This window comes from Ovis canadensis, chromosome 9, assembly GCF_042477335.2.
Source record: "Ovis canadensis isolate MfBH-ARS-UI-01 breed Bighorn chromosome 9, ARS-UI_OviCan_v2, whole genome shotgun sequence".
In the NCBI taxonomy this organism is placed as follows: Eukaryota; Metazoa; Chordata; class Mammalia; order Artiodactyla; family Bovidae; genus Ovis; species Ovis canadensis.
In genome coordinates, this window is record NC_091253.1 from 68,839,433 (window position 1) to 68,855,882 (window position 16,450).

Consider the following 16,450-nt stretch of genomic DNA (forward strand, 5'->3'; position numbering starts at 1 on the left):
ATATTAATATTTGTGTCATAAGGTCATGTGTTCATTTAGCAACATTTATGAGGTGCCAAACATGTCAACTGTTTAGTTTGCAGGTATGCAGATGAATAATGCAGTTTCTGTTCTGTAGAAAGCAGTCAAGCAAAACAGCAGGTTTGGGAGCTCTAGGGTTCTGTAATTTTCCATAGCTTGAGTTATCCAGTTATGTTGGAAGAACTTTTATTTGCTCTTTTTTGTTGTGTTTTTGTTTTTAAAGTTTTTTTTTTTTAATGGGATTGTAGTTGCTTTACAATGTTCTACTATACAGTGAAGTGAATCAGCTATAGGTATACCTATATCCCCTCCCTCTTGGACCTCTCACCCCACCATCCCACCCATCTAGATCATCACAGAGCACCGAGCTGAGCTCCCTGTGGTATATAGCAGTTTCTCACTAGCTAGCTGTTTTACACATGATAATGTATACATGTCAATCCCAATCTTCCTTTGAAAAATAAAGATGTAAACTACTCAGCAGAAGGGAATGACAGTCAGTAGGATTGGATCAGCATCTTTTCCATCATACCTCTGCCTATTCTGTAAGCATCTTATTGAATCAATCTTATTGTTTTAGGGTAACTGTACAGTAGTCAGGTGGCTGGGCACTGGGTTTGTAAAACTCAGTAAGAAGTCCCTTGCTTCATGGGGCTTCTAGTTATAGGGTAAGCAGACATGTTAATAAACACTTGGAATGCACGGTGTATACTCACACAAGATCTAATAAGAAAAAGATGTATTGTCAACATTGCTTAGAAAGATATTAATGAATGCAAAGTCAATTAAGGCTTCACAGGGAAAAGAAGAAAGAGCATTTAGTATTTAAGGAAAGGGAAGAGTATATTATGGGAAAAGATCAATTCTGGCAAAGCAGAGAAGCATAAGACATCTCGAGAGTTCCAAGCAGCATCTATGAGTTGGTACAAACGTAGGTGCAGAAGCCAGAGCAGCACCACTGACAGTGTTTGCACAGCATCTCTCTTCTCAGTGATGCTTGGAATAAAGGACCATTCAACTTGAATGAGTTGTAAGGAGACAAGGGAGAGTGTCACATGGGTGGGAATTAAAAGGACTGGGCAGCTGTGTAACTCCTTGACAAATAGATCCACTTGTTCTTACAAATGAGTGTCGGGAGGCCAGCACGTCCCTCGGCTCCTCTTGAATCATCTCAAGATGAAATGAAGCCTGGCGCTTAGGCAGAGTTTGTTACTGTGACCGAAGTCCCGTTGGAATGGGATCCCTCAGAGGTCAGGATCAGGATGGCCCAGGCTCACTTCCAGCGAGTGAAGCATGTCTTCTGCTGGTCAGGCTGGGGTCCTTTCTGGAGACCGTGCCCTTTTCAGGAACATTTGAAAGAAATTGGATATCACTGAGCTATCGTGTCTATTTTATTTTTGAAAAAGAAACATACCTGAAAAGCACAAGTAGATGATTGAAAGAAGACTAAAAATATTCTTGGAACTTTCTGCTTTGGGAGGCGATAGGGAGGTGAAAGTAGAGGTAGTACATTTTGGTTTTAAAATTTTACTGTAGAAATAACAAAATTGGTTACCGTAACCATTGTTGAGTGTGAGTCAGTGGCATTAGATATGTTTATACCGTTGTGCAACCATCACCACTGTCTATCTCCAGAACTTTCTCATCAACCCAAGCTGAAATTTCATACTAAGCAATAAATCCCAGTCCCCTCTCCTCCAGCCTCTGGTAACCACTGTTGCACTTTGTCTCTCTGAATGAAATAGACTCACACAATACTTGTCCTTTTGTGACTAGCTTCTTTCACTTCACATAATGTTTTCAAGTTTCACCCTTATTGTAGCATGTATCAGAATTTCATTCCTTTTTAAGACTGAATAATATTCTGTGGCACATATATATCACATTATGTTTGTCCATTCATCCATCAATGGACACCTGGGTTCTTTCCACCTTTTGGCTATTATGAATAATACTGCTCTAAACACGGATAGACAAATACCTATTCAAATCCCTACTTTCGTTGGGATTGCTGGATCAAATAGTATTTTGTATTTTAATTTTTTATTTTTGAAGAATGATCATACAGTGTTCCGCACAAACTGTCCCATTTTACGTTAACACCAGCAACACACGAGGGTTTCCATTTCTGAGGGAGTGGATTTTTGCATGTGAAAGAGAGATGATGCCTTCAAATTGGCATCTCAGAACAATGCTAAAACTTGGGTATTTGCATGAAGAATTTTCTCTAGCTTTTTAAAGATTTTTCCTTTTTTGGGTGTGGACCATTTTTAAAGTCTTTATTGAATTTGTTACAATATTGCTTTTGTTTTATGTTTTGGGTTTTTGGCCTCAAGGCATGTGGGATTTTATCTCCCCCACTAGGGATCAAAGCCACAGCCCTTGCTTTAGAAGACAAAACCTTAACCACTGGACTGCCAGAGAAGTCCCTTCTCTAGCTTTTTAAAAGAGCAACATCTGTAAAAATCTGGTCTTTAACTCATTTTAAGAGCTCACTGTTAGCAACTGTAAAGCCGCAGTGGCAGCACTTCAGGTAAAGACTGCAAGCCTCCTGCAGTATTAATACAATAATTAAAAATCCGCAAACCACAAGACTGTGAGGTTAGGGAGATCCAGGAAACAGTAAGGTCTCAAAGCTGACCTGTGAGCAACTGAGCCCATTAATCTGAGTAAAGAACTTTAGTGAAAACAAGAAAGGGTCATAATGAAAACAGAAAAGAGAAAGCAAATGGGGGCACCTTTTACATGATGAACAAAGAGATGGAGGTCACGGCATACAAGAGGCCATTTGAAAGTGGCTTGATTTGTAAATATTAGGGACATGAAATTTCAGGGAAAAGAAAACAAAGCCTGTCAGGAACAGTTTTAAATAAATATACCCAAGCACAGAAACATAAATCGGCTACTGGATTTGTAAGTGAAGAGGGAACAGTTATGAAGGATTAAAACTGTGTATGAAGAAGGCAACATGCATAGAAAGTCAAAATGCCATATCCCACTTCATGTCTATAGAGATCTTACATTCTGTACACTAGTATTTACTAGCAGAGAAGAGAGGCATTTTGATGTAAGGCGTGTTTGTGTAAAGATAGACGATTGCTGGTTCATTCAGCAGCTGAACAGATGTTTCTCCACTGCCTGTTATGTGCCAGATTCTGGACTGGGCAGTGAAGATAGAGCTGGCAGTTTTCAGCAATGAGACAGATCAATTAGACCGACATCCCCAGACAGGGAGGAGATGAAGCCCACAATGCCAGAGCTCATAGAAGACTTTGTGAAGACATTGGAACAGACACGTGAGCTGAATAGGAGTTCATGCCCCAAAGAAGGAAGTAGGATTTGGGTGGAGTAGAACCTCTTTCTAGGAGGAGGGGCCAACGTGAGCAAGAGTGAGGGAAGTATGACAGTCTGAGTGGGGAGGTGATAGCAGAGGAGGATGGGAGATACTGGAAGCTCCCAGCAGCTCAGTGATATTCCTCAGGATGTGAATTTCAAGGCAGGAAACAACCGGGAATCATGCTTGAGTATGAACAAAGATACACATTTTTTTTTTTCTTTTCTCATTAGCTTGAGTATGAACAAAGATACACATTTTTTTTCTTTTCTCATTAATGTCTAAATCCCCCATCTCCCTACACAAGCTCACCTCTTTTTAATAATCACAGTTTTAGTATATTTAATTGAAAATTCATTGTAAGTAGGCTGATCTTTAGAGATGGAGAAGCTGATTGTTATTAACAGTAATTAGCCTCATGCTCTCATAGGTTGCGTTCTTTTTATTCGACTGCCTGAACTGGGTATTGTGCTTGGTTCTCCAGCATCCATTCCACCCCTCCTTGTTGAGTAACAGCGATATGGTTTGGGGACTTGACCTTAGGTGGTTTAAGGGTAATCCTGCCTCCACTACCAGTGTTTTAGTTCACTATTGGATGTGTGTGATTCACTTTGGACCAATGAGAAAAACCCAAGTTTGGAGGAGGATTGAGGGAGGAAAACTATGATCAGCCAAGCTGTCTCTATTGCTAGATGTGAACTAGAATCTTATAGCTGTAGTGCCATGGGGGACCCAGGCTTAAGGTGATGTTATGGATGGTAGAATGGAGAAGTGAAAAGGGTCTTGATGGCCCTATTGAACTGGGAAATCAGCTAACACAGAACTTTTCCCATTACCGGACTTCCTCTCCTGAAAGTTAATGATTTTCTTCACTGCTTAATCTATTTTGGGTTTGTTCATCTGAAACTTGAAATCATCTGCAACCTAAATGATACATGATCTTTGTGACCTTCAGCAGACACTGTGTGACTTTTTATGATTATAACCCTTTGAGCCTCATTTCCCTTGTCTGTGAAATGAATATAATTATGTATCAAGGTTTTTCATGAAGATTATTTGAGATCCATCACAAAACCCGAGGGAAGAGGCATGAACTAATACATGAGCGCCTACAATGCACCGTGAAATAGGCTGGGCCTTGTTTTAGGAGACTTAAAAGACTAGAAAAGAATTTCAGATAATTTTTTAGATAAAATGGTATAAATAGGGCTTCCCTGGTGGCTCAGTGGTAAAGAAGCTGCCTGTCAATGCAGGAGACACAGGTTCAATCCCTGATCCTGGAAGATCCCACATGCAGCAGAGCAACTAAGCCCGTGAGCCACAGCTATTGAGCCTGTACTCCAGAGCGCAGGCGTGGCAGCTACTGAGATGTGTGCCGTAGCTGCTGAAGGCTGCATGCCCATGCTCCGCAACAAGAGAAGCCACTGCGGGGAGAAGCCCGTGCACCACAACTGGAGAGTAGCCCCCACTCACCGCAGCTAGAAAAAAGCCTGTGCAGCAAGGAAGACCCAGCACAGCCAAACAAAGAAATAAGATTATAAAGTGGTATAAATACGGTCACATGCATAGGGACCATTGTACGGTGAGATTTTTAAGATTCGTGCAATGTTTCTTGAATACTTGTCATTCCAGGCATGTGATCTAATGCGGGGTGGGGGAGGGGGAGAATGAGGGAGGGGATTAAGGAAAGGTGTGTCTGAAGAGTTGGTATTTAAGCCAAAACCTGACTGATGAGTATCAGTTAGCTGAAGAATGGGGAAAAACTGTTCAGACAAAGAAACATAATATGCAAAGTCCAGAAGGCATGGAGTGTTCAAGGAAGAGACAAGGAAGTGGGTGGTACAGGTGGAGTGGACCAGGGATACTGTAGTGGCTGAGGAAATTGGAGAGGTAGAAAGAAACAGATAATGTCATAGCCTTGTTGCCCACGTTAAAGACTTTTGAATGCTCTGGGTGTACAATGAAGCCATTAGAAAGTTTGTGTGTTTGTTTAACTTTTTTATATACACAAGAGTAGAAGGAGTAGTGAAATAAATCCCCATGAATCTATCAGTTAGCTTCAAGAATTATCAGTGCATGGCCAATATCATCTATCTTATTCTCTCGTCCCCTCTACATTTTTTATACAGGAGATCTTTGATTATTTTAAATAAAGCATTGTGTACATGTCAACCCTAAACTCCCTAACTATCCCTCCCAACCCAGGTAACCATAAGTTTGTTCCCTAAGCCAGTGAGTCTCTGTTTCATAGCAGAAGAGTCTGTGAACTGACGTATACATTTTTTAATGAGATTGTGGGCATCCAGGGAGGAGGAGCAGTGGGGCGGTCAGTCTAGGTGAGACAGGTGGGTCACGTGGACCAGAGTCATGGCAGTGGAGATGGGGTGAGGGAGGTGGATGGGAGCATCATCTTGAGTGCAGCACTCACTGGCCCTGGTAAAAGATGGAAGTGATGTACTGACTTACAGGGAGAGTGGTATCAAGGAGGACTCTTGAGCTTCTCTGTAGTGACTGGAGAAGGGGAATATTTGGGCGTAGAAAAATCAAGGTTCAGTGTGAACATGTTAAATGTGAGATCTCTGATATACTGACATTGGGATGAGTGACAGTCTTACTTACGTCTGAAGCTTGTAAGAGAGGTCTTTCTGGGCTGTATGCGACAGGGCCATTGCTGGTTTCAGTGATGGAATTCTCACCTCCCACGTGGGAGACCGGGTTCAGTTCCCAGCACATGCATCATGCTCACCTTTGTTTTATATGTAAAAGAGATGACCAGTGCAAGTTTGATGCATGAAGCAGGGCACTCAAAGCTCGTGCTCTGGGATAACCCAGAGGGATACGGTGGGGAGGGTGGTGGGAGGGGGGTACAGGGTGAGGGGAACACCTGTAACCTGTTGCCAATTCATGTTGATGGATGGCAAAACCATCACAAAATTGTAAAGTAGTTATCCTCCAATTAGAATAAATTAAAAAGCAAGTACACACCTGTCAGGAGAAAAAAAAAGAGGTCTCTCTGGGCTGGATGTAAGATTTGAGTGTCATGGGCAGATTGATTGTATCAGAAATGATGGGAAGGGATGGGACTTGTTAAGGGAAAAGTGAGAGCTAGGAACAAAATACCTGCTTGACTTTTTACTATTTGCTCAATACATATTTGTTGAATACTGAGTGGATGCTCAAAGAATAGGGAAGATTCAGAAGCTGGAAGGAATGAATGAACAGTGTTCCAGATGGAAGCATAGATACACACTAAACTGCAGGGGTTGAAATAACTGCATGTGTGGGAGGCAGTGCCTAAGTTGCCTGATTTGGTATTATCATCTGTAACATGAGGATTAGTCACTTGCTCAAGGTCGAACTTCTTGAAACTGATGCTTCCTGCATTTGTGCTGCCGTCTTTCTGACTTCCGAGCTTGGGATTTGCTATCATACCGTGGTCCCTCTTCCCCAGATTATTTCCTATAGTTATGGTTCCACCCCTCAACTTGGAAATGTCTTGTTTCTTCCCATGTCGACCAAATGAAGTATTGTCTTTCATGGACACCTTCTTTATAGGATCTGTTTTCTGAGTTAGATTTCTTTCCTCTTTCCTAGCTCTCCACTGCGGTTTGAATCCACGGGGTATTGATCACCCTGCCCATGGTGAAAGTATTAAACTACAAATTGAAGGTGAAGGTGTTGAGTCTCAATCCATTAAAAATAAAACTTTCCAGAAGGTGCTTGACCAAAAAGGAACCCCCAAGCGACTGCAGACAGAAGCCGAGACAACTAAGGTAGGTGATACTCCAATAAGGTAAAGAGATTCTGAAGCTGCAGCTTCTGTATTTTGTGGTCCAGCCCCAGGGAAGAACTGACAGTACTTTCATTAATTATTGTTGGTGATTCAAAAAACACTGCTCCTCAATTGCAAGTAATAAGAAATGAAAATAGTGACTTCCTCACCTTTAGAGTGAAATCAAAGCACATTTGTGGTCAGTCTTAGAGCATGAGGCTCTGAGGATGGTATAGGATGAGCTATAGGGATGAGTGCCTGGACTTAACAATCTGTTTACCAGGCTTAATTGATCATTTGCTAATATTGGACAAGTCATATGACTTTCCAAGCCCCAGATTCTTCGCCTATAGAATGGGTACCAGAAACGCTATCCTCTCCGTCAGGTTGAATACTGTATATGTACAAGTATTTTGTAAAAGGCTCAGTTGGCTGCATGAGTATGAGGGGATTTTGCTGACCCTCACAGTAACAAGTGATATTTTATGAAATATATACATGTATTCCAGGTACTGTTGGAAGAACTTTGACATACTGGCTTATTAGGTTTCTGTAACAATTCTGTCACGTAGACAGTAGTAAACAGGACCCTGGTTAAAGATATAATTGCTCTATTTTGTTGCAGTATTCTTCAGTCTTTCAGTCTTTAATATAGATGTAAACTGGGAGTTTAAAGGATAGATGATTATTTAGTAAGAGCAGCCTCTTTCAAAGGTTCTCCATCATGGAACTGGCACTGTATGGATTTTTGTCTGAAACCAGTGAAGATGCTTCTGTTGGGGGTGTATGTTAGTTTGCCCCTTGGAAATTGAGAGAACTCATCTTGCTATGGTATTTTCTTCCAAGAGACTTCCTTTCAAATGCTTGTTGAGGGGATGAATATATGCGTGCCTTGGAAAGCAGATGTTGCAGTCCCCCAAGAAAAGCCTCAAGTAGAAAGGTTGCTTGGCTGTTATACAATAATTCCCTCCCACTCCCATAAAAAAAAAAAGAAAAGAAAAAAGCCTTCCAAGATCAGATGTGAATTTTTCTACCGTGTCTGTACTTTTGGATAATTACCAATTACTTTAGTGCGGATAATTAAAAACTGATGACAAAAGAGTGTGTGTGTATCTGTGTTGTAGGGAGTGGGGAACAATTAGCAAGGGAGATATTGCAGAGATTTTGCACATTTTAGCTGAGAGAAATTACAACTCATAGAAAACTCGTTGGTTATTGTTACGTGAGAGGAGCTGGGAATAAGTAAGCCCTATTTTGACATTAAATCTGGTCAGCCAGTGGTTGGTTCCATCTTGAAAGAGTGAGAAAAAAAAATGTCTTAAAGGTCTTCTTTAACTAGGAAGATAAATGGTTTATTTGAGTAGGATCTTTTCAGAGATGCATAAAATATTAAACATTACAGTGGGGGAAAAGAAAACAAATTAATTGACAATTGCCTGATTTTAATTCAACTTTAGTTTAATTAAATTAATTTAATTCAACTTTTCCAGATTCTCTTTTATTTGCAGAACAGATTCGGTGATATAAGAAGTTGGATTCAAACCTGATAGGATTTGATAACTTCTGAATTATCTGGAATGTGTGATGTGGTAGTAAAACCAGTTTTCATGTCAGTGCTTTTTGCCTCTAGTTCACTTTATATTTGCTTTGCTGAAAACCTACTTCACTGAGAATGCAGTCATCTATAATGAACCTTTCCTCAGGTTTAGACTCGAGTTGCAAGGCAGATTCGTCGGAGTTTTTCCAGGTTGTCTATAGTGAAACCCCCAAACTGAGTTGAAAGGGAATTCTGAATGTCTTCATAATGACATGTTTAGGAGTGACCGACTAGGAGCTCTTGTTACAAAGTATTTATTTTTTCATGGAGGACTTGATGACAGTGGTGGTTGCTGGGGAGCAGGGGCAAAAATAAAAATAAGGATTACTGCAGACCGGCAGTGTCACATACCCCAGAGATTCTGTACCACCAACAGTGTGAACATGTTCTGTGCATGTATGGACACACTGAGATGTGCCTTTCGGTTGCACTCCAAGGGTTATTGGAGTTGTGAGTCATCTTTTTCCTTAGGTAAATAATTGAATCTCTGGTAACTTGACCTACTCTACACTTACCTTAAAAAACCTCTAGCTACAGATGCATCATGTAAAGCCACTCAGAAATGCAAATCAGTACAGATTTTCTGGAGGACAGAGTTACCAAAATTTTCAGTGAGTGTAAGTTTTGAGCCAGTAATGTCCTCTCTAGGAACTTGTCCTAAGGAAATAATTACCCAGATGTGCAAAGATGGCTGCAGGAGAATATTCACTCTAGCGATGTCTATAATATGAAAATAATGTTCATTCATAAAACTTTGGCCAAAGAGATTGTATATTCATGGAATTGAACAGAATTCTATCTTTTTAAGGGTGGCGGAGACCTATGTATATTTACCTTAGTTTGTTCAGAGTGCTATTATACACCTTAAACTGGGTGGCTTATAATATTATTCAGCTGTATAAAAGAACGAAGTGGAATCATTTGTAGAGATGTGGATGGACCTAGAGACCGTCACACAGAGTGAAGTCAGTCAGAAAGAGGAAAACAATTATTGTATATTAACACATACATGTGGAATCTAGAAAAATACTATAGAGGCCTTATTTGCAAGGCAGAAATAGAGACAGACGTAGAGAACAAACGTATGGCCCCTAAGAGGGGAAGACTAGGGGATGAATTGGGAGATTGTGATTGACATATATACACTATTGATACTATGTATAAAATAGATCACTAATGAGGACCTACTGCATAGCACAGGGAACTCTACTCAGTGCTTTGCAGTGACCTACATGGGAAGGAAATCTAAAGAAGAGGCGATATATGTATACATATAACTGATTAACTTTGCTGTACAGCAGAAACTAACATAGCATTATAAAGCAACTGCAAAAGGAAAGTTTTAGTCACTCCATCGTGTCCAACTCTTTGCAACCCCAGGGACAGTAGCCCACCAGGCTCCTCTGTCCATGAATTGTCCAAGCAAGAATCCTAGAGTGGGTAGCCATTCCCTTCTCCAAGGAATCTCCCTGACCCAGGGATTGAATCCATGTCTCCCACAATGCAAGCAGATTCTTTACCATCTGAGCGACCAGAAACTATACTCCAATAAAAATTAAAGAAACTGGATGGTTTATAAACAATAGAAATTTGTTTCTCATAGTTCTGAAGGCTAGGAAGTTCAAGGTCAAGGTATCACCTGCTGGAGTGTATGATAAGAGCCTGTTACCCAGGTCATAGACATCCATCAGCTCACTGTGTTCTCACATGGTGGAAAGGGACCAAGGATCTCTCTGGAATCTCTCTCATGGGGGCACTGATCCCATTCGTGAGGGCTCTGTCCTCCCAAAGATTCCTCCTCCTAATACTATCACATTGGGGGTTAGGGTGTGCATTCTAGGGGAACACAGATTTTCAATCTATAGCAGTGTTTATGCAAGCAAATGAGTGCGCTGCTGTTACAGTACGGGAGAGGAAGACGGGCAGGTTCCTGCACAGTGTGTAACATGTTCCCATTTTCCTGTAAATATCTTTTCCCCGTAAAAAGGCATCACCAAGTCTGAAAGACTTTATTCCATAACTGTTTTTAATTTATTTATTTTTAAATGGTTTTAATTTATTTCAAAATTTTATTTTTATTTATATTTTAAAATTATTTTTATTTATAATTGTTCTACAGTATTGTATTGTTTTCTGCCATACATCACCGTGACTCAGCCTTAGGTATACATGTGTCCCCTTCCTCTTGAACCTCCTGCCTCCTCCTACCTGATCGCATCCCTCTAGGTTTGCACAGAGTGCTGGGTTTGAGCTCCCTGTGTCATGTAGCAAATTCCCACTGGCTATTTTATGTATGGTAATATATATGTTTCTGTGCTATTCTCTCAATTTGTCCCACCCTCTCCTTCCCCTACTGTGTCCACAAGTCTGCTCTCTGTTTGAATCTCCATTGCTGCCCTGCACATAGGTTCATCAGTACCATTTTTTCTAGATTCCATATGTATGTGTTAATATACAATATTTGTTTTTCTCTTTTTAACTTCACTCTGTATAATAGACTCTAGGTTCATCTACCTCATTAGAACTGACTCAAATGTGTTCCATTTTAAGGCTGATAGTTAAGTCATGTATGACTCCTTGAGACCCTATGGACTACAGCACAGCAAGCTTCCCTGTTGTTCCCTATCTCCCAGAGTGTGTTCAAACTGACGTCCATTAAGTAGTTGATGCCATCCAACTATCTTGTCCTCTGTTGTCCCCTTCTCCTCCTGCCCTCAGTCGTTCCCAGGATCAGGATCTTTTCCAGTGAGTTGTCTCTTAGTATCAGGTGGCCAAAGTGTTGGAGCTTCACCTTTAGCATCAGTCTATCCAAAGAATATTCAGGGTTGATTTCCTTTAGGATTAACTGGTTTGATCTCCTTGCTGTCTAAGGGATTCTCAAGAGTCTTCTGCAGCACCACAGTTCAAAAACATCAATTCTTTGGTGCTCAGCCTTCTTTATGGTCCAACTCTCACATCCGTACATGACTGCTGGAAAAATCATAGCTTTGATTATATAGACCTTTGTTGGCAAAATAATGTCTCTGTGTTTTAATATGCTGTCTAGGTTTGTCATAGCTTTTCTTCCAAGGAGCAAACGTCTTTTAATTTAGTGGCTGCAGTCACTATCTGCAGTGATTTTGGAGCTCAAGGAAATAAAGTCTGTCACTGTTTGCATTGTTTCCCCATCTATTTGCTATATGCTGATGGGACCAGATGCCATATTAGTTTTTTGAGTGTGGGGTTTTAAGCCAGCTTTTTCACTCTCCTCTTTTACTTTCATCAAGAGGCTCTTTAGTTCCTCTTAGCTTTTTGCCGTTAGGGTGATGTCATCTGCATATCTGAGGTTATTAACATTTCTTCCTGCAATCTTGATTCCAGCTTGTGGTTAATCCAGCCTGGCATTTCACATGATGTACTCTGCATTTAAGTTAAATAAGCCGGGTGACAATATACAGCTTTGACGTACCCCTTTCCCAATTTTGAACCAGTTCTTGTTACATGTCTAGTTCTAACGGTTGCTTCTTGACCTGCATACAGATTTCTCAGGAGACAGTTTATATCTAGAGCTGAGATTTTGGGGAAATTTTTCTTCTTTTACACTCATTGGAGTTTCTTTTTAATATATGTACTCTTTTAAGCATAAAGGAAATCAGTCCTGAATATTCATTGGAAGGACTGATGCTGAAGCTGAAACTCCAATATTTTGGCCACCTGATGTGAAGAACGGACTCATTTGAAAAGACCCTGATGCTGGGAAAGATTGAAGGCAGGAGGAAAAGGGAATGACAGAGGATGAGATGGTTGGATGGCATTACTGACTCCATGGACAAGTGTTTGAGTAAACCCCAGGAGTTGGTGATGGAGCCTGGCGTTCTGCAGTTCATGGGGTCACAAAGAGTCGGACATGACTGAGCAACTGAACTGAACTGAACTCTTTTAAGCATATTTATTTAAAGCTCTTTTCAGGTGTCCCATTAACTTAAGCAGCTCAGCTGTGACTCTTCCTATTTGTTGCATTGGTGTTCTACCTTTGAGGGTATTGTCTTTCCTCCCATGGGTCCAAATTCTTGCTGAATGATTTGCCAAGGAAGAGAGTTGTCTTGGGAAATATGCCATGTGTTGAGGTGCTTTTGTAGTCTGTGTGCTGTTGAAGCAAGCACTGATGAGGTGCTTTTGTGTTTGTCTCTTCCTGAACTGTTTGGGAGGTAGCAGCTTTGACCAGGTGTTTAATTATGTCTCAATCTGATGTTGTCTTTGCTACTGATTATGCAAATAAAGTCCCCCCAGATGTGCTGTCTCATCTGCAGCTTCACAATGGAGCCTGGTTCCATCTCCCCGTCATGCCTGGGGGCTCTGCCATTCCAAGTCTAGCCAGGCGAGGCTTTGAAACCAGTTCCTATTCCAGATCTCCAGGAGGTGTCTTGAGCTTCATCATTCCTCACTGCTATGAGCTCTTGGCACCTAAAGATATCTCTTCCTTGATTTCAAGTATGGCAATATATAAATTTTAAAATATATTTTCTAGTATCGAGACTGAGAGGGGATTGTATAGCATAAGTATAATTTACCATCTTGACTGTGAAATTCATATTGCTTTTATAATTAAAAAATCTCTCTGTCTACACATCCTTGGAAAAAGCATCTTTCTGTTTCTTTATCGTAAATGTGATTTGGGGACCCTTGCCCTCAATGACTCAAAAGACTAGAGCTGTAATTCTAGAAAGATGGTTATCCATGTCATTGGCTGTCTTAAATGAAAGAGAAATGAAATAGAAATCAATAGAGAACCAAGCTCACTTTTAAGCCTTATTACTGGGTAGCATAGGGTCTAGTTGGGAAAACAAAAACAGATACATTTGATGTGTGAATTTGCAAAAGGTATTTATCAATGGGAGTCCTAAATGCCAGTGAGGACTTGCGAATCCAGAGAGTATAGATGCCTTAGGAATCAGTGTCTTGGCTAGCACAGACATAGAACATCACAGAAAGTTCTATTGGACAGGCTGCTCTGATCTGTGGAAGCCATTGAAGTTTTCTGGTTATAAGAGTAAGATGAACAGATGGAATTGTGTGAACATTTTCTCTGACCCTTGTCCTTGGGCCTGGGGGGACATGTGCTTCAATCATGAGAAAAAATGTGGAAAGGGGAGTCTGTTTTGAAGGTTATAGCCCTCAATTGTCTGATGGTTGGAATTTGCTTTTCCATAGCAACTCGGGATCTGGACTAAGATCAGCCCATTGGTAGATAGCATGCTGGCTGTTCCCCACCTTGAAATTCTGGACTGTGTCCTCACAAGTGGCCTATATACAGCATTGGGAAGTCGAAACTCTTGACTTCTAGACTTGATCTTCTAGGTGCTTACGAAGAAACTTGCCCTGTGTTTTCATGCCTATAAAGTAAGGGTTTCATAAAGTTAATCTTTATTTTTTCATACCAGCAATGCTGATTCACCAGAGCATGTAAAGCAGTGAATCAGAATAATGATTGAGAGTCTTGATGGCTTTCTGTGTGTCTCTTGTTCAGATGTGATTGACTCCTATGTTTTTATTTATAAAATCTCCATCTTGCAGCTGAGAAAACTAAGAATGACTTGCAAAACTTAGCTTCTGGCTAAAAAGTAGAGGAACATGAAATTGAAATCTAAGTATAATGACTATAAAACCAGGATTTTTTTTTCATCTCTTTAACATTAAATGTACAAATGATTGATTTATTTGGAAAGAAAAGAGAATCTGTTATTCAGAGAATCAGGCCAATGAGACGAAGAGGTTAAAACACTGCATGTATTCTTTCTTTCTTGGGGGGAAATGCAGTAGATCCTGATTGCTATATTATATAAGGGAGAAGCAGTGCCAGCATCCAAAGCAGTGAATAATTGCCCACATTTGGCTCTGGGCTGCATTATGTGAATCTTTGGCAGCAGATAGCCTTTTCTCATTAGGCTAATATTAGATTTAGTTTGTATTTCTTTGGCACAGAGTTAAAGGAGCTGGCCTGGAGTTTGGTGCTGGAGGCGGAAAGAGGAGAAAGCCCGGTGCTTGGGATAAGCCACAGGTGGATAAATGAGAGCTGACTGTAGGGCAGCCGGTGGATGTTTGTTAGAGTGGGAAAGGAAGCCATAATCTGGGATTGAAACAGAAAGCTCCGAGAGTTCTGTCTTGGGTTAAAGATGAAGGGGGGATTGTACTTAACCTTGATCAAATCACATTGCTCAGCTGCCTCTGAGAAGGCCTACAGCAATTTGGGGATAGAATGATCTAATTCTTGGCTATCTGTATTTCTTGGCTTGGGGAGTAAGAATGTCTCCAAAAGAGGCTGCCAACCCAATATACTGTCACCAGTGATAGGAAAGGACATAATGCATGAGAAACATTATGACCACATACCTAGTTAAGAATTGTCAGGGGTCAGAACAAGAGAGATAAGCCAAAATGACTTCATACCGTGTGAGTTCCAGGCCCCTCCTGCACATGCACTGAACACTTGGAAAGATCTCAGGAGAAACTGCAGTCAACGTGTATTTGAAAAGGTGAGCATTTACAACTGACGTGTTGAGCTCTGAAAAGTGTGACAATGGAGCATGCATTGGAGCCATAGTTTCATGGAATAATCAATCAAGGCCTTAGGGAGCATCCGACTACCTAATTTATTGCATAGGTGGTGATGAGATGACATGCCTTCTCAAAATCTTGAGGCTAGTAGTGGTGCAGCCTGACCTAAAACATCATAATTCTGACACATGGCCAGAGCTTGCCACTCTATACGAAACAACAGGTGCTTGCAGCCACTTGGTTGGTATTCCTTTTCTTGTGTACCCAGACTGCAGTGCATGCCATTTGAGGATAGAATGGAAAGTTGGCCTCAGGGGAAGTGGAGCCCCTATCAGTGGGTGGGTCAGAGCCCAGTTACAATTCCATTGACAATTTGACACAGTAAAGATAGTCTTCTGGAAGAAAGGGTGAGTTCTAGGGGTGGCTTGTCTGATAGCACTCTGCCCAAATGCCTTTCTTTTCCAGTCTGAAATGCTGGGGATCAATATGTAAACTTTTCAACCATGACCACAGTTACAGAGTCATGCCTGTCAGAACTGATTGAGAAATTTCAGAATTGCCTGCATTTATAAAAAGGCAAGTGTGTAATTTGAACCTAAGAAAAAGACAAACATAAGAGGCACTCGTGACAGCAGTGGTCTGCTTCTGTGGCTGTGTTGAAGAGACTCCGAGTCCTTGATTGGTGACACTGGAAAAGCCTAGAGGCATCTGAGAGCCCTGGTCAACTCTGCCAAGTGAAGAACTCGAGAAGAAGATAAAAGAGAAGTTGGGAGAAGCGTAAGGCCAAGTAAGAGGAAGAGCAGAAGGTGGTAGAAGAAAGCAAGGTTGGACCTTTGTCTGTACCTATAGCTTGAGGGCTGATGCTTGTTCCAAGTGAGGGACATTGTAGTTCACCAGATGGACAGCATCTCTTAACATATACGTACACTTTTCCCCCTTTGACTCTCTCTCTCCCTGCACACAGAGACAGATGCTAAAACATTTTTATAAAATGTGTATTGTTGCATACGATTTTCAAGTATATTTTGGCTTTTCCTGGTATCCTACATCACAGTTGTTTTTGAACTATGAATACTTGGACTCGGGTGACCATGTGATTTGCAAACTTTGGCTATAAAAAGCCAGATAGTAACTGGTTCTTCATGGTGGGTGTTGCAGTCCCCATGTGACTTTGCAGAAGTAGATGCGTTTC

The 16,450-nt window shown here is 41.0% G+C and overlaps 1 protein-coding gene across 11 annotated transcripts in view; it reads left to right on the top strand.

The window, feature by feature from the left end:
* The window catches only part of SAMD12 (sterile alpha motif domain containing 12), a 527,507-nt gene that overhangs the window by 43,549 nt on the left and 467,508 nt on the right, over positions 1-16,450 (top strand). For all 11 annotated transcript variants that reach the window (XR_011259240.1, XR_011259241.1, XM_069601104.1 and 8 more), the window contains one exon: positions 6,950-7,128. Coding sequence is in view for 9 of the 11 variants with exons in the window: in XM_069601104.1 (XP_069457205.1) it covers positions 6,950-7,128 (179 nt within the window). In the remaining 2 variants the exon portion in view is untranslated. The remainder of the gene's footprint in view (positions 1-6,949; positions 7,129-16,450) is intronic.